Source organism: Cordyceps javanica, chromosome 1 (assembly GCF_051103115.1).
Source record: "Cordyceps javanica chromosome 1, complete sequence".
Taxonomy (NCBI): Eukaryota; Fungi; Ascomycota; class Sordariomycetes; order Hypocreales; family Cordycipitaceae; genus Cordyceps; species Cordyceps javanica.
In genome coordinates this window covers 7,958,540-7,976,520 of record NC_139295.1, presented here as the reverse complement: position 1 = coordinate 7,976,520, position 17,981 = coordinate 7,958,540, and the positions used below count along the sequence as shown (strand labels likewise).

At 50.2% G+C, this 17,981-nt stretch overlaps 3 protein-coding genes across 3 annotated transcripts; 2 read left to right on the top strand and 1 right to left on the bottom strand.

The window, feature by feature from the left end:
* Window positions 1-136: 136 nt before the first annotated feature.
* Window positions 137-882, top strand: V2A60_002434 (uncharacterized protein; the record flags this gene model as incomplete). The annotated part of the gene is made up of 2 exons (XM_083253785.1): window positions 137-427; window positions 487-882. The coding sequence occupies 2 exons, from the start codon at window positions 137-139 to the stop codon at window positions 880-882; spliced, it is 687 nt and encodes a 228-aa protein (XP_083109911.1).
* A 1,265-nt stretch (window positions 883-2,147) lies between these two features.
* V2A60_002433 (BCS1 and AAA domain-containing protein) lies at window positions 2,148-3,895 on the bottom strand (the record flags this gene model as incomplete). Its single annotated transcript, XM_083253784.1, has 4 exons — window positions 2,148-2,165; window positions 2,548-3,491; window positions 3,546-3,725; window positions 3,775-3,895. The coding sequence occupies 4 exons, from the start codon at window positions 3,893-3,895 to the stop codon at window positions 2,148-2,150; spliced, it is 1,263 nt and encodes a 420-aa protein (XP_083109910.1).
* A 7,179-nt stretch (window positions 3,896-11,074) lies between these two features.
* V2A60_002432 (chromo domain-containing protein) lies at window positions 11,075-13,311 on the top strand (the record flags this gene model as incomplete). The annotated part of the gene is made up of 4 exons (XM_083253783.1): window positions 11,075-11,151; window positions 11,201-11,782; window positions 11,829-12,004; window positions 12,812-13,311. 4 exons carry the CDS (start codon window positions 11,075-11,077, stop codon window positions 13,309-13,311), a joined length of 1,335 nt encoding a protein of 444 aa, XP_083109909.1.
* Between the last annotated feature and the right edge of the window lie 4,670 nt (window positions 13,312-17,981).

Sequence of the window (17,981 nt, the reverse complement as noted above, 5' to 3'; positions counted from 1 at the left end):
AGGCCACCATAATCTCGGCGTCCAGAACCCCGCACAAACATCATCACCCAGTTGCGGAAATCGGAACTATCGACAGCCCATACATCTCAAAGGCGGTGCCTTACCGAATCCAGCCAGCTGTTTCATCGGCGACGCCATGGGTCGTAAACATCCAAACCAAGAGCCCACCGTCTATTACGATGATCATGACGAAATGCGGCAGAATCCCATCTCAGCTAATGACCACACTGAACCTCCACGGATACTACCCCTTGCTGTCCGCGTTACCACCAGCACATACGCATCAGCTCTTGCCTTCAACCTTGCCTCATTCATCATGTGCTCTGAAATCGGTCACGCCTCTGGTTTCAAACACAGCCGTGGCAAAAGGTTGTGTCGAAAGTTTGTCGGCGCCCTTAGTGTCCAAAACGACGCCATCGCTCTGATGGTCCGAACTTTCGCAAGAACTATGCCGTAATAGCTGTGAAGCTTTTGATTCTGGCGAAGACTTCTCTGCAGAGTGTAGGGCATCGCGAGATTACCAGTATTGCTGCGCTGCGAGCGGGCCTGGGCTTCTCTAGTAGCACATGGCATGCCTTTCGAGCGACAACCCACGGCCGATCAAGCGGGTATCATAGCCTGCAAGGTTCAGAAAGCAGCGGCTCCAGCCGAAAACGCAGGTTTTCGGACAACGATCCTCGTCCTCCTACGACGCGGCGATCCCACAGTCGAAGGTCTACACTCAGGCAAGCCTACGATAAATCGAGCAATGCAAACAACGAAGCGAGTGACAAAGAGAAGCCGAGCGTATACACGCCAAACCTCGAGGGCCCGTATGAGAATCGCATTTTGTCTTGCATTGTCATTTCCTCTGCAGGATATGTCATCAGCGACTTCATGTAACGGGCTGAGCCCGTGGTGGCTCGGCTTGCGCTCTCGCCGTCTGCCCCGGTCCGATGGACCGTGGCTCCCGGCCCATTAAGCGAGATTAGCTCAGGCGAGTCAAGGAGTCCTTGAGCTCCTTGAGCCCCCTTTCTTATTTTGTTTCCTTTCTTCTTCAGCTTTTGGATACTCGTAGTCGCTCAGTCAGTTGTCAATATACTCGGCTGAGACCGTTACACTTCAGCACCCTTCGAGAGCTCCTCGAGGCACTCCGTGACGCCATCCGAGCGCATCGATCCTTGCATTTGAAGGGCAGGATACTACATCGCGACATTTCGTCGAACAACATTATCATTACAAGTCCCGAGAGGGCTGGTGGCTTCAAGGGAATGCTCATCGACCTTGATCTTGCCAAGGAACGAGACAGCGGCCCAAGCGGTGCACGCCATCAGACAGGTACGGTGCAATTCATGGCAATCGAGGTGCTTCGCGGCGTAGACCACATTTATCGTCATGACCTAGAATCGTTTTTGTATGTTCTGATATGGATGTGCGCACGCTGCGCATGGGATGAAGCGAAATGTTTCCGCAAAGAGAGCGAAACAGCGCCGGAAGAAAGCATTCTACGCAAATGGGAAATTGGAAGCTTTAAAAACATTGTGAGTGCAAAAAGGGGTGATATGACTGTTGATGGTTTGGAGGACATTATGAATGAGTTTCCGGAGTCATTTGAAATGGTCAAACGTTATATTTATGAATTAAGAAACTTCTCTTCCCACTTGATAAGGAAGAGAGAATGATGATTGGAACCCCTGCTGGAGATCCGGAACGGCTTTATGACGGTATTATTGCCGCGTTTGACGAGGCTATTGATTGATGCTAATCGGCTGGATGTTTGTGGTTTAGAGACCTGCACATGTTTTTATACGCAGCTTCCGGAGGAATGTGATACATATTCATATAAGTATATGTAAGGAGTGAGTGAATTAATGAAATGCAATACTAGGCCAGTTTGCAAACTAGTTGCCAGTTGACCAGTCCTGCATTCCAGATAAGCATTTCCTCTGACCATGTTGATCGGCATCTCCTCTTCCGCGTCAACACCATCTGCAGCAATTCACTTAACAACGCAAGGTCGAAGAACTTATTCGGATCAAGTTTGGGGTAGGCCATCGTGTTTAGGGCAAGGATCGTTGCTTGTTGGATCTGGGAGCAGAAGCGGTTGCGACCCCATTGGCTGAGCTTTGGTCTTTAGCGGGATCATGAAAAGGCCGTCGCTGGATCCCTCAGAGATATCCGTGGAGCTGTCGTCTTCGTTATTAGCAACTCGAATTCTCGGATGAATAGTGGCAAGACATTCGCTACAGTCTGCCATGCCTCCGGCAGCTGAATGGGAAGATGTGCTTCCTGTACCAAACGGTGTAGCATCCAGAGAAGTATCACTCTGCGCCCGTAGTAGCGGAGGTGGGGAGACACTACGTCTAGTTAACATACATGACGGGCTGGAAGCAGCGTACTTGATAGATTTGCTTACCATCTAGCGAGAGATAAATTGTACGAGTTTTGGGTTCTGCGGAGACAAGCTTTTGGCCTCTGGCTTCTTCCCCTAACTCCTTCCTCATCACTTTCTGCTACCACTCCCGGAAAGGCCACTGGCCGAGACCTCGACGACGGCCTCGAACGTACTTTTGAGTACTTGTCTGCTCGTTCACGCAGGATTCGTGTAACCCATCCCATGGCGTTTTCCAGTGCTGCGGCTGGGGAGGTACGGTATTGCAACAGGTACGACGTAATCTGCGCACTGCTGAACTGGAACTCCGGAACAAGAGCGGCAAAGTCTGTGGCACATTGTGCTAACGCATGAGCCTGGCCACTAGCCAAAGGCTTGTCTCCGGCAACAGGTTCGTACATCAACTTGAACAACTTTGCCGTCGTGGTGAAGTCCGCCAAGTTGACTTCGATTTTCAAGTCAATGCGACCTTCTCTGGTAAGCGCGTCGTCCAAGAGGTCTTTGTAATTTGTTGTCATGATCAGAAGCCGGCCTTCTTGAGAAGCGACACCATCCAGCGTATTCAAGAGTCCTGACAACGACACTGGTTGTTTTCGTTCTTTCTTTTGCTCCTCACTTGCTGACCGATCAGTTCCCACAGCATCTATGTCCTCTAGCAAGACAACACACTTGTCTGGAAGCTCATTGAACAATTGTGCAAGGGTTTGATCGTCGACCCCTGGAACATTGACGATGTATATATCCATACCAAACTCGCCTGCGATCGCAGAGCTAAGGCTCGATTTGCCGGTGCCAGGTGGTCCATAAAAAAGATAGCCGCGCCGATATGGGAGCCCTTTCTGACGGTACCATTCTCGGGTATCCGAGTTGATGAATTCTTGTACATCGCTGACCAATACTTGCTTCTGGTATTCCGGGATAATAACAGTAGAGAGAGGCCGTATTGCCTTTGTTGTCCTTTTCTTCCAGAAATCACCGCGATTCTCAAAAATGGTAATATTGCCCTGATTCTTCTTCAGGTATTCGCGTCGACACTGTTCCATAAGCTTGTCCAGAACGCGGCCAGATCTACCAACGCAACTGATGGACACTATCTCTTTCCGAGAGAGACCAGTGACAACTGTTTCAGTATGATAGTAGAGAAAGTGATTTTCGAATATGAACGGAAAACTACCTTTCCACGGTGAAAGGGAGATAGGCTTTTTGACAGGGCCGCAATCGTTCTCTTGGTTGGCCCATTTAACACCCACGCGAGCAATTCTTGATCTTGCTGCCTCGTTAAGTCCATGAGAAGAAACCCATGCCATGAGCATATCATGCATCTCATCCTTGTCTTCCACGTGAACTGTCGTAGCTAGGACATGTTAGAAGCTTGATCGACGCAAATGGGTGTTGATACTAACTGAAGTACGCAAGGAACCATCCCCAAGCCTGACAAGCGTACGACTTCAAAATCGCAATAAATCCAAAGGCGAGCATGAGCGGGCCGTAGCTGTTAATGCACCAAGCAAGAAGTTGCGGCATTGCCGAATTGAAAACACCTGGAATGGGAATACCCGCTATGGAGAGGGGTTTTGGCATTGATGGAGGCCAGGCGTGTGAATTGCTTGTGTCATGTGTTGCGTTCATGTTAAGAGCCTTCAATTGGTGTAATGAATTTGGTACAATAGGAGAGCCGGGAGGCAGGTAACAATGACTGGGTATGATTGATAGACTGATAATGATGAAGAAATTTGCGAAGTTCCGGATCTGTGAGTTGGTCGAAGCACAGGAGCGGATACCGGGGAAAGGCAGCTTTTATAACGGGACAGGAGTAGTCCAAGTATATTTGCAGAAGGTTGATAGTGAACTTCGGTTAACTACTTCATAGCTGGCTGCCAAACATATGGCAGTGGCAGCCGGCTGCAAGACGTATACTTGCTAATGCAATCTGCATGCAAACTGTTGTGATATGTCACAACACATGCGACGGTGTGGCTACCGCGGCCTTAGCACAAATGCTTGCTGGTGCATAGGTGAACTTCAGGCCGATATTACTGGTTCTGAGACCGCGCGGTATCAACCTGCCAACGGCGGTAAGGGCCAACGTTCCTGCAACCCTCAAGAGCTCCCGCGATAGTGTAGCTGCAACTGTCTACCTGAGACCCGCAGATATAGTTCAGCTGAGTTGGCTTACGCTCTGAACCACTGGAGCACGCATTATAGTCGTGTGAGCAGGACCTGAGCCGCTCGTCGCTGAGGCTAGGAATGTCGACAATGAAACAAGATGCTTGTAAAGACAAGGGTGGGTTCGCATCCATGATCCCTCAATCTGTCTCAGTGATCCTCATCCCCTGTCAGTAGCAGCACACTGATACCTCTGGACAGCAGCGCACAGCCAAATATTGCAGGCTCCAAGGTATCAGTGTACTGCTACCGTCATGCACCAATGTGTCTTCCCCAGTATGCTCCAGGGATTAGTGCGCCACCATCCGAGGTATCAGTATGCTGCTACCCTCATCCACTAATGTGCAGGGTCAGCCCCTCACCATCCAAGGTATCAGTGTGCTGCTGCCCTCAAAGCAACTAACTGTCTTGAGGGCACTGATAACTTCTGGAAGCAATCCCCGGATAAACATTTTTCCAATCCACCAATGGCCAATGTCCAGTGTCGTTGGTTTGGAACAAAACTCCCTCAGATGTTTTGCTTCACTAGATACGAACGTATGACATCGACAGATTTCTCACCTGAGTCCGTAAAGAAGTCTCTTGACCGAGATGGTTTCTTCGACTTGCAGGACTGCGAGGCAGGTCAGCGCCTGGCAGACATGGAATTCTCGAACGTCTCTGGCATAGAGTTTCTACGTTACGTTGTCTTGCACAAGGTCAGTTGAAATGCAATATACTCTACCTTATTTTGCTAAGCTTTCTTCAGCGTATTAACCCTGTCGTCAAAGGGTTTGTCTTCGGCCATTCCATGCCCTACAGAATGAAGCCTGGACGTATCTTCTGTTTTCTGCCGGGGGGCGAACGAACCGATCTGACGGAGGCTGAACAACCTATTTATCCTCTAATGGTACATATATGGGCAAAGAGGTCACGGGTGAAGTACTGGAAAGACTCTCATAAACACTCTCTGCCTGTTTTGGAGGATAAAGGGGAGGTCAAAGAGCCTTTGCATGAACTTGCGCGATCAAGCCTTGTTGAAGCAGGCTGCAAGCCCATAGAGCGCGAATTCGACAGTGGCACCTTGTAAGTAAGACTGTTTTCATGGCGCTCAGTCTTCTAATGTTTCTGTAGGGTTATTGCTGACGCTCGGATTGCTTTCGAAATTATAGAGGCAAAAATGATCGCAGATGGATTTTTCCCACCTCGCTTGGTACCTCGTGACAAAATGCAGCTTCCTCATCAGCTGAGGGATATGGTAGAGGACATAGAAAAGGAGAGCGGAATTAGAATGAATTTTGAATTCCTAGATTAGCCATGCGTAATATTTTCAACCTGTTCTATTCTGCAAGCTGTCTAGTGGAAACACTTGATAAGGGTAGTTTATGATCCCCCAAATGGGTGGATAGTCAAGCCCATGCAGCCTGTCAGAGCGATCATCCATATTCAAAGGTACGGTAGGATCAATTAAAGGTCCTTGCTGTATAGCTGGCTGCTGCATCGTGTCAAGACGAACTTGAGCAGAGCCAACGTCATCTGGGGCAATCGGCACGATTTCTTGCATCTCGCCATGTTGTGTGCTTGTTGACTCCGAGTTAAATCCAGCCTCGGCTTGTGTTCTTTTCCTGCCATTTCCGTACCGGACCAATTTGTCTGTTGCCATCGCAGCTGCAGGGTCCGTATCGAAGGTTGCTTTGGTCTGTGCTCCCTTTACGTTATTCTTTGCCGGTGCAGCGGCCAGGTCCGCAGCAACAAGCTCCCTCAATTCTCGCCGCCTGTCACTCATATATGTGCTTTTCGCTGTGCCATCGACATATTCGTGTTGATGATAATGACTAAGGAACTCGCTCACCGTCTTGGCCGGGAAATGACAGTACACGCATATTTCGTCGCAGTGGATGTCTGGAAGAGTGTTAGCAGCAGTTACGCAATGGAGAATACGGATCTAACGTCGCGCGAAATGTCTCCGAAGCATCGCCCACTTCTTGGTTGCATACGAGCAACTAAAATTTGGACAGTGATATCCTCTCGGGCCAGTGTGTTTTGCTATTGCGCCGTCGTCGTGATTGTCTGTGATATTGCCAATGTCTTCTGATCTGGAGTGAGCTGGAGACGTTTCGAGAAGAGAAAGTAAGGCTTGTCGATTCCTCTGGAGAACGGTCACAATCTCGACGGGCTTTGAGGGAAGTCATAGTCTACTGACATGTCGCTCTTGAATATGGCCATCTAACGCGTATTCAGATTCAAAGAAAGCATTGCACGAACACGACCACTTCGTATCGCCCGCGATACCGGCAGACATGCTGCATAAAAGTAGAGAAATAGAGAGTAAATGGAAGGAGGGAGGACGGACGCCTTGGAATAGTTCCATCTGATCGGCATTAGTTTAATCCGTCTTCCGTCGATGACTGCAAGTCCAAATAAAGCGGAGCCTATCGGCCCATCTGACAAAGCTCCAATTTATTCTCCCGTGACAACTTCCACGTCATGTAGTAAAACGCAGGCGTGCTTTTTTCTCTTACATATTAAGAACAAGCAGAATGCCTGACAAAGACTGTAACATCTGCGGCGGCTCAGGTGTTCTCGAAAAAGGCGGGAAGAAGGTCAAATGCCCTAACTGTGGGTAAAATATGGAGGATCGGACATTGGTGAGAGCAATATTTCGCAGATGCTTTACGAGTTCTGATAGGATGTTCAGGCATGATCAGCTATATATTACCACTTCTTATCTTTGACGTACGACATCCCGGTGTATGAACACTGGTACAGCAATGAGCCTTGTGCCCTGTCTTGAACACGACTGCGCAGAAAAGGCAAGATGCGTGACCTCGTTTTGCTCTGTTCACTATTCTCGCACGTTAGCCTTTGCGTGAGGAACTAGGGAAACTGGTTAAGACACCGAGACGGTGGAATGATCGGCTGGAGACCGAGGCGGGCCGTTGGAATGCAGGTACTGCATTAGACAAGATTGTCGGAAACAAAAAAGGTATATGGGTACTTTACAAGGAAGGTTTTGGTTGCGGTATTCCATATGATTATTGCTGCATCAAGACGCATTTCCAACCATGACAGGCTTACCAATGTACTGTATTTGGTCGATGGCTTCATGGAAGCTTGTTCAAGTAGCTTCATAAAGCCTCTGCGGATCTCCGGAGGGTGTGCCTCTTTCATCTTTATCAATGAAAAGAGAAGCTTCCTGATTCGCAAACAAAGTGACTCGACCGCGTCAAAAGCATTTGGACACTCGCTCATGATTCTCCCACTCCGTTCACAGGGCGCACTAGCCCACTGCAGCAATGTTCTGGGGGGGAAGGTCGCCCCTCAAATCGGCGGCAGCTGACACACAATGATCACCTGGTGTCGCTTCAGTGGAAAAGTTTTGGTGACCAGCTAGGAGGTGGCCAGGCAGGCAGCGGGTGGCAGTATTCGACCGTATCTATTTGTAACTAGCCCAAATAGGAGCTAATACGCCGCTGCTTTTGTTATCTTCTGCATTGTCCTGACCTTGCGAGATTACAGTGGATTCACAGTGGGTCTCTTACCTTGTCTAAAGCAGCAGTGTTTTGACTTCCAATTTAGACTAGCTTTATGTTGCGAGATATACGTGGTAGGGGTCAAATACTTGTTGCCACAGACTGCAGGTGGGCTGCACCTTGCTTGCCGCTGTTCTATTGTGGCACAATTTGCAGGGAGGTTCACTAATTCTCAAATGAGGCTTGTGGGTGCTGGGGAGAATGCACCGTGGGGCTTCAGGTGAGTAGAAAAGCGTTATGATCTGTAGGTCATGTAGTGTCAAGGCCCTTTCGGGAGGGAAAATGGATTGATGGGTAAAGTTAGGGACATTACTAAATACCCGTCCCACAAAACTACGCCCATTCTTTTCTCTTCTATTTTTGTGAAGCCTGCGGGGCAATTACATTTGAGTCTCGAAGGGTGCGGATTGATACAGTAATGGGGCGGGTGACTTTTAGTTAGTTTTAGTAGTAAGGTGTGGAGGGTCACTCGCTATTTTTGGCCGCTGACACTGCAGGTACTGTACCGTACCTAACATATCGAGTTGGTGTTCCATTGCTATGAATCGTCCTTTTTTGGCTGTGTATTGCAGTGCGGGGGGTATTGGAGAATACTAGTTGTTGGCGAGCTGATGAACCAGACAGTGGTCATGCAAGTTGCAGTGATCGCCCACTCAATGCGTCAGCGCGTGATCAGCGGGAAGTAATTGCTTAGCATGAATATCTTTTTCCTAGCGGAGCCTTGTGCGCCTTACCCCTACAGCGAGTGCAGCGGCAAAAGTGGCTGCTCTAAGCAATCGTCTTGTCGCACAGAAAGGATGCACGCAGCACTGTACCTATCCGCAGCATCGGGGTCAATAGTCGGCGCTTTTTGAACGAGGTTCAACCTCTATGGTGGGATCTGTTGATAATAGCCTAATGAGGAATACTCAGTCTGCTTAAATCGGCTCGGGGTAGCTCCGGGATGATTCGTGTGGCTCAGTGAGGCTCCGTGTGGCTCAGGGAAGCTTCGTCTAGCTCAGTGAGGCTCCGTGTGGCTCAGGGAAGCTTCGTCTAGCTCAGGGAAGCTTCGTCTAGATCGGGGAGGCTCACTGAGCTCCAGGAAACTGAGGCAGTGCATCAGCAAAGTTCGTCCAGTTGAGGTCAGTGGGACCAACCCACGAGTTCGAGGAGCCTGGGCATTCGGCACTAGCAGGCTGGTCAAGGAAGTGGTTCTCTTCGTAGATATGGCACCTAGCAGCTGTGTAGGTAGATGTTTACACAAAAGTTGGTACTGATTTACTTGATCCCACTGGTGACTACTTGAGCAAAGAATCGAAGTAGTATGACATTTGTCGCCATAAAATAGTACATACTGCGGCCACAACAACGTGTTTGAACGACTAACTCGTTCTCAACTTCTCAATCGAGCGCGAGTGTCAGTCATAGGTGGACTTGAAAATATACTCTCAACTATGACATTGCAATTCATTGATGTATCAACAATGAATTCCTGGCCTAAGACTATTACTTTGATACTACAGACTTGTTTTCCTGTTTACTCCTTTCTTTCTCTACGAAGTCTGCCGGTCGTTTCTTTACTACTGGGGGATATACTTTGTGCTACCGATGCAGTCAGCCCCCTTGTCTCGCGGAAGACAAATATTTATGTTCTCACCAGAGTTCCAGCAGCCGGTGGGAAGCTTTGCTCCTCTGTAGAGCAATACACGTAATGCCTATTTTTCCATCGCACAAGGACGTAAATATCTGCGTCATAAAGCCGGCTTATTCTATTCGACCGCTTCATCAGGCCCATCGTTGATCTGACAACATTGTCCCTTGTCCTGTCTCTTTTCTGTACTGTATGCACGATCGGTTGTTTCATTGTATGTCTTTTTGATAATCTCGAGCAGGTTTCTCGCCGTCGCGGAAGCTTGATTCGGTCATATACCCCAGAGACATGGTGTCGTGAGCTAAATACTGACGTCCGACTTCAACACGCTACGCAATGGCACGAATAATTTGCAATGCATGGCTTTGCGTTTGTCGGTGCTTTGGCACATCTTGTTTTGACTTATGCGGCTGACGGCTTTCAAGCTGTACCCATTCTTGAGCAGTGCCAGTACTAAGCCGAGACTAGCTTAAAGATGCGCTGATAACGCGCGAAGCGTAAATTGCCTCTCCTCGGGTTTTCGTGCTCTAGGATCAACTTTTGGCGCCGTAGTGGAGGGGAGTCTCACGAGTTATCTTTCTTCAGAAATCTGCCGCGCTTCAGTTGACATGATATTCGTGCTTGCTGTGCCTTCCTGTTCATTGCCGATTTTCGAGACCATTGTGACAAAGCCGCGACGGTATGTATCCATTATCGAGTCGTCGCATATTGAAGAATTTCTCGTCCGCACAACGGCTTGGCTGCGTGCGTGGGTTCTCAAATTTGTTCCCTACATTCGAAGCGCACCCTACGTGAGAACGTGAGCAGTAGCTAGCAGCTCTCCGTCTGTTAGTGCTAGTAGTGGCTTGATTCACCCTCTTCAATGTCTTCCGCCTCTCCAACAGACCATGGACCGAGTCCTTTGTGCTGGACTGGCATCAGCAGTGGCTTTCCGCTGCGCAAACTACCGACAGCCGCTGCGGTTCCACTCTCCAGACGACCAGCCTTTTTTTGGCTGTGCTCTCGGCATGAGCAGTGGCTTCTCCCCCCCATCAACTCATGGATTCGGCTGCGTCCGTAGTGCCGGACCGGTACCAGGGGAGTCTTTCTGCCGCGCATACTGCGAAACCCGACTACTTATCTCGACCGTGGGCAGTTGTTTTCCACTGACCCTTGGCTCACAGCTACTCACCGAACACCAGCTGTGATCCCACCCAGGCATGAACGTCGGCTTTCTGGTCCCTAGAACGGCAAGTGGGTGCTTCTGGTGTGCGCTCCACCTGAAGTTAGCGCCAGCTTCGCGTGAGTAATTCCTGATTGACTCGTTTCTGCGCAAAAGTTTGTGAGTGCTACATCTCAATTGTCTTCCAACTTACAGTACAGTAGCTGCCGGTATTGAATACTTTGGTCGCCAGCATGTTGGCTCTGGCTCACCTGCTGAACCCGCCGCCGTCACAAAGAGGGCGAGCTCCCGAGGCTGTGATGGTTGTAGCGTACGATCGCCTTGGTTGCCTCCACACACGCTCCGCTAACCTTCTACAGCGATATCACAGCCAGCCCCGATCCAAACACAGCAAACGAACAGATACTGCCGAATGAAGGCGCACGATTGCCAAAACGTTCTACGAAAACGAAGAGATCTGCTTCGCCAATTGGATCAGCATTTTCGAACGAGGCGGAATCGTCGAGCGTACCAGCTCTGCCAAGCGGCGCCAACACGCTTGCTTGTGTAAACCAGCATAAATTGTCGCCGAGCAAGCAATCGAGAGCAGACAAATATATGTCAAGGATGGAGATCCACTACGATGGCCGAGAATGGGAGTACAAAGGTTACAAGTGGGTGAAACAGGGCATTCTGTCTTTGAGACTGATGCGTGTCGGATCAGAAAAGATCGAGTTCGTCGACGAGAGAGATGTGCAACTTAATAACCAGAAGGGCCTTCTTCAGTTGTGGAAGGACATTGGCCGACCTAAGCCTAAGAACAGATTGTACCAGCCACTGAAGATCCTTGACGAAACGGAGGATAAGAAATACGAAACGCAGTGGACGGGTTTCGACGAGGAGTCGAACACACTAGAGCCAGCATCGAAAATGAGAAAAGTCGCCCCGGATTTAGTGGAGGAGTACTATAGGCAGAAACAACACGCAGAAAACCATCTCGACGAACAGAATACAAAATACCGAGCGAACGGCGCGGCAGCTTGGCGAGCGCAGCTTCCACCAGGCCCAAAAAGTCAACCTGCACCCCGCCCACGAGCCCGCCATGGAAGAAGGTCTTCGAACAGAAGGCGAATTTGACTTGCGCAGGGTTGCTATGACTGCAGTAGTCAAGCAGACCTGCTGGTGTATGTAGGGGCTTGGCGGCAGCCGTCAGTCGCCAAACTATAGCTTTGCTTCGCACACTCGCAAGCAGACAGCCGTGAGGATCATTTTCGTATGGTGTCCCACAAACGAGTCACCTGGCTCTGCACGGGGGAGCGGCCCTCGCGCTTCCACACCATGGCAGGAGATGCTTGCAAAATTTGATTCGCCTCGAAAAAAGGCGCCGCCGACTTTATGCTGTGATGTCCTTCTATCGTCTTCATCTTTTGGCTTCTCTCGAGTGACGCAAATGAGGCACGCATGTGCGCCCGTGTAGACTTGCTCAAAGAGACGCTGATTCCATAGTGATACAAATTCTATTACTTAGGGTGCTGGCGGCCAACGGTCGGCGCTGGGCTCTCGTTGAAAAGTTCGTGTTCGGGCGGCGTGGAGTCGGTCGATCAGCATTTGTAAGTTTTCTCGTGGCGTGAATGCAATCGCTGATCGAGCCTGAGCGCCGCTAACGTTTCAAATTGTAGTTGGTAATGGCGAGCAAACATCAAACTCGGAGGATGAGCGCGAGTCAACCCACGGACGGCATTCTTCTACGCTACTCGGCCGTGGGAAAATAAATCACAGCGCCGGTTTTTCGTTCGTTGAGCCGGCGGACTGCCCAACAGAATCTCCACCATCGATCTCTCAAATTCGGTATCCCACAACCTCAACCGGTGCGTTGTCGCGATTGAATAGTCTATCGTCTGAATCGCAAGTCTGGGACACAGTTTCCACGCAAACAAGCTGTACTTCCATGTCAGCTTCTGGTAATGATTAGGACGAGATTGACGACCTAGTTTGCACCGGGACAGAACCACCAGAGAAAGCTGTCGACGATTCAGGCGAACGGGAGTACACATGTGATGAGGAGCCGCCCACGAGCCAGACGTCCCTTCGGGCGCGGAACAAGAGGTCACGGGAGTCATTGACGAACCACGGTACCGAGCAGCTTGAAGTGGGTAGCCTGCATGGTGCATTAGATGATCCTGAATACTGCCCTGCGCCAGGTGACGAATCAGAAGCCAATAGCGACAGCCTATCTAGTGACGAAGAGCAGGCATCCCACAAGCGCCGCAAAATCCGCGCCGAGCCGAGCAAAAATAAATCACGAGGTCAACCCAGTGCCCATCCTGCATTGACGCGTTTGGACCAAGCATCAGAGCCGATCTCTGTAGCACAGGAGGATGCCGTGGCGGAACCCACAGATGCGACGTTTGATGAATGGATCTTGCAGGATGTGGTGCTAAAACGAACGGTCATGGATGGCAAGGCAATATTCGTTTTCCAGTTTGATTGAACCTCTGCGCAAAGCATGGGCAGGCAGCTCCTAAGCCTAGCAAACAACACAAGCAGCAAGCCCGAGCCAGGCTTCTCGTGAAGAATAATAGAAGGAGTTTTACAGCATCGGAAGACTGATGGCTTGTTACATGGAAGGAAGAACAAGGGCTATGTTGGGCTGAAATCCATTCTCATTTTTGCGCCAAATCTGCGGAACGGTCAAAGGAGGTACTCCAAGTACCGTACTGTACAAGACTAAAGCAACGGGACGATGGTTAACCTGGGCTATCTCGTAGGGCGTCGCGCCAGATGTATGAGCCAGCTGCAATCTCACTATACGTTCTTCGGGATCTATACTACATTGATGATAATTCAGAAGCGCATGGCTTCAAAATGACGTTCGAGCTACGCGTGCTGTTCGCCGAACATGTCACGCTACTGTCACGCTGGTGGAAGCTGCGCAGTTACCACCCACCCAGGTTCCACGAACCCATTCGATGGCTCATCTCAAACCACGATTCGCCGGGCAACGGCGAACGTTTCCTTTTTGCACTTCTTTCGCTCCTCTCCTTGTCGCGGTCAAGGCGGATACCCACGAACTTGAAGGTAGCCGGAGCCGACGGTAATGGGTATTGGTCTCCGACGACCAGTCGCTGAGGGACAGTCAATATCAAGTAATCGTTGCTGATGAAGCGAAACAGGAGATCGTGTTCTCCGCGGAAGCTCCTGAGGACATATTCCTCCACCCCGAGTGAAATGGCCGATCAAGCAGGAATTGCAGAGGCTGCTGATGCTTACTGGGAAAGCCCGGGAAATGGCCGCAAGCACGCACGCCCGCACTACGGGCGGGGTCCACTAAAAGTAGATAATATCTAGCTATAGCGATGACAACTGGGTCAAATTTGAGAAGCTTGCAAACTAAGTCGCGTCAACCTTGGAAGTATGAGGCTGCTGGCAGTGAGACTCCCACGTTGCGGTTTGCATGATCAGCTAGCTACTTGCGCAAAAATCAAAATAAAGTAAGCTGGGTTTTGCGCATGCTGTTTCAGAAAGGCAATTGAGGGACAGTGCTTGTGTTATATCTGGAGTGCTTTACAGTTGAAAGCAACCCCCAGCACAAAGGCGGTCACAAAATGAACATCAGTGCCCACCGATGCTGTAATTCTCGGCAGCCACAGATGACCAACTATTTCAAAGAGGCGGGGAATGGCTTATTGTTCCTTTCTTTAGAGGCCGCCAACTCAAGCTTCCGTTGTGCGGATGAGTGGTTCAAAAGCGCGCCAGATGCGTGGGAAGCTTTTGGCTCTGTACCTTTTCCGCACCAAGCCTTTGGCAAGAAATTGCACGCCAGCCGTTCAGTGGTGAGCGCCTACTTTGCAGAGCGCGCCGGAGCACGCTGCTCTAAATCTTTAGCACTAGTACTGCAAGGCCTCTGTTCATACGCACTTCCGCCAAGATGAAGTTGTTGCTTACCTAGTTGGAGCGGATCCTTGCTGAATTGTTAGCTCGCCCGCGACTTCTTCTTTCCCTTGCCATTAGCGTGGCGGCGTTCATGGCTTACTACAGGGATGGTGAAAAGCGTTCCTCTTGGCTTTACTGGAACCTTGTGATGGACCCCAGAAGCATGATGAAGCAGCATAAAAACGCTGCTCATGCGGCGGCGGTAAGAAGCCAAAAAGCGTTCCTCTTGCAATTAGTGGAACCGCGTTTTCCAGGGGATGTGTTGCGCAGCGGAAAACGTTTCTTTGTCGTGCTCTGCTAAACGACCGTAGCCGTACTCCACGCCGAAGAGGCCCCAGCGACCCCAGCGACGTACAGCCGCCGAGATGCCACAAACAGAGCCTGGCCATGCCGCCACAAGAGAGGCCACGCACTGGAGCACCAACTCGGCCAAAGAGACGCCTTCCACGAGCGCTATGAGCGCGACCGATGTATTCTCCGAGATGCCAGCTCCGCGGTGTTGTACCTTGTGCAAAGTCGAGCATTTCCGACGTGCCGGCTAGGTACTCTAGTCGATTTCCTGACTGGTCACTTGTAGATCTATTCTTGCAGGAGGACGAGTGCCTGCTCGGCTGATCTCCTCCTCTTGGCTCCAAAGTGGTAGGTTGGCAGTTGCCTTGCCCGCCTGGCTCACCTGGAGACAATCAACTCATTGCCATATCGCAGGGCCGCGAGACCACGCAAAACGAGCGGGACAATAGTTGCCCGCTCACAGGCAATAATTGGTCGAGGGAACCGAGACAAAGAAAAGAATCGAAACAATGGAAAAGCGTACTTTGTTTAGGGCATCCAATGCTTCCCACAACCAGGTGTGAACAATAAAATACAAGAGAAACGACCTCTTGTTCGAAACACTAGTCAAAATCCCTTCGCCTTGATGCTCTGTTGTCCCGGGGTGCTTCACGTCTTTCGAGGTAAACAACGCAGCAGGTTATGTGTGACCTTGAAACACTGATCTGAAAACATACCATGCCTCTATGTACATTGGCTGGAAGCCCTCTTACAGCAGCTGGAACGTGGTTTATCGCGCTCTGCGCTTACTTGTGCAGGGGCCGCGCGCTTTACTCCTCAACCCATACAGTTTCGCGTCTATCTTGGCTTCGCGATACTTTGACGTGCTTTCAACACCTTTCTCAATTGCCCAGTCAGCCAACTTCCAGCTCGTCGGTCGTCTGGCCTTCTTTGCGCCGGGGTGCACATGCTTCATTCCGCCCATGTTCGACTGCATGCCTACTTTCAAATTTGACTGTTCTTCTTGTCAATGTCCGACACTCGAAAGCCTCGTGATCCCACCTCATCTGCACGCTTACCAAGTCGGTACCTGAGTAGAGTCAATCCCTTTGCCTCTCGCTACCCTCGCAGGCCCATGAGTGTCATCGCCCGATGAGCACTCTGTCCGCCAAGCTCAAAGTCTCGTTTGCGGGTAAGCAAGTTTTATGTCGGCGTTTGCGCCTGCACACGAACTACACGGACCACGGACTAAGATCAGTGGCGATGGGGGTTGCGACTGCCTCGAGATGTTTCTGAGGCACGAGCGTTAAGATCTCTCAACTAGTTTGCCAAAATACTATCAAAAGCTTGCGGACGGTTGGACCTTGTTAGATGATGCGTGGTGCTGCGCAGTGATCATATCGCTAGATTCATATGGCGAGTAATGCAGGGCATTTCACTGTTGGTGGCTACCGAGTTTCTTAATTTTGCTCTACACGTGTTCTATGAAACTCAGCTATTTAATCCTTCACTTTTATATAAAGCCTGTCAATCACGGCTACACTTCCCAGCAGGCGCTGCGATGTTGTCTGAAGAGGAAGAGCACGCAGGCCCAGGCTCTGGGAACGCGAGATCAAAACCCTCTATTGTACCGCAACCGTTGCCGATATTAGCAGTGAATATCGGTGGCCTTTCATTGATAGAGTACAGTTCAGATTGATTGTTCATTCCAGAGTTTGCCTCGATAGTCACCTGTGCGCAGTTCATGTACATTTCACGGTTCCCAAATTTGTTAAACCATGACCACGCGAAAAGGGCATTGCCGGTCGGAGTGTCCGCGGGCAATGTGAACTGCCATCTTGGCGATATCGGGCACTTTCCCACATAGGAATGTAGTACTTTCCACGATTGGCCCTCGTCCAGGGACAGGGACACCTGACAGCTTCCTCCGCCGTGGGGGACGCTGCCAGCAAGGGTAAAATTATATGTCTGGCCGGGCCTCCAGCTCACCACGGCTCTTCCTTGAGGTGTGTCTACTAGTGAGTGATAACCTTTGCAAGGAAAGTCTCTTCCATCTGCGTGAAGCGGCGTCGTCATATCATAGTCAACATCGGTTGTATATGGGTTGAACCTTGAGCGAAGAGCCGGTGGCCAGCTCATCTGCATGTGCGCATTGACAGCGCCCACAAGACTCAAGACGTAGTAAAGCCTCATTGTTATACCTAGATTGCGCTTCGGTGAAACATCAGTAGCCTCATAGAGACAAGGTCTTGGCGCTATATAAAGCTTTTGCTATCGGCGCCAAGCATGCGGAAGGAAGTTGATGATGTCTTTTTCAGCGCCTCTGGCCGCCCAAGTTCTTCCAGCATTTGGAGCCGGAAGCAGCTTCCTAAACTGATCCCTAAAATTATCAAAAGCTGCATGGTTGCCCTTTCCTTTGCATAGGTACCGGTAGGTACTGTACCGGGTAGGTAGGCACCTACACAACAAATTTAGCGGTGAGCGGCCAAAAATAGCTTGTACCTGCCAAGTACCTTTTCTGCTGCCCTGAACACCGGGTAGCAACCGCCAGGTACCGCCTAACGCCCTCTTGGATAGTCTCTATCGTGATGCAGAGTAATGAGACTCCAAAAGACACGCAAAGACGTCTTTGCCTGTACACATGGAGCCCGAGTCGGCTCTCTCAGAGCACTTTTGCCTACTGTTACAGTACTAGGCGCCTTGGCTAGTCGGGTACGTCAGCCCTGATGCATCAGCCAAATGTACCTTCGCAATTAGCTTGAGATTTACGCATTGCACACCCGTTCGTGGGACAATTCTCACCACACTGCACCATTGCCATTACTTCTACCCCCTAAACCATGTACGTACCTTTGGCGTTTTTTATTAATAGTTGTTTACCACCGCTCCGTACAGCAATGGTCTTGTATGCCAGCAAACAAGGTCACCATTATCGGAGCCCTCTGGTATACCGCAAAT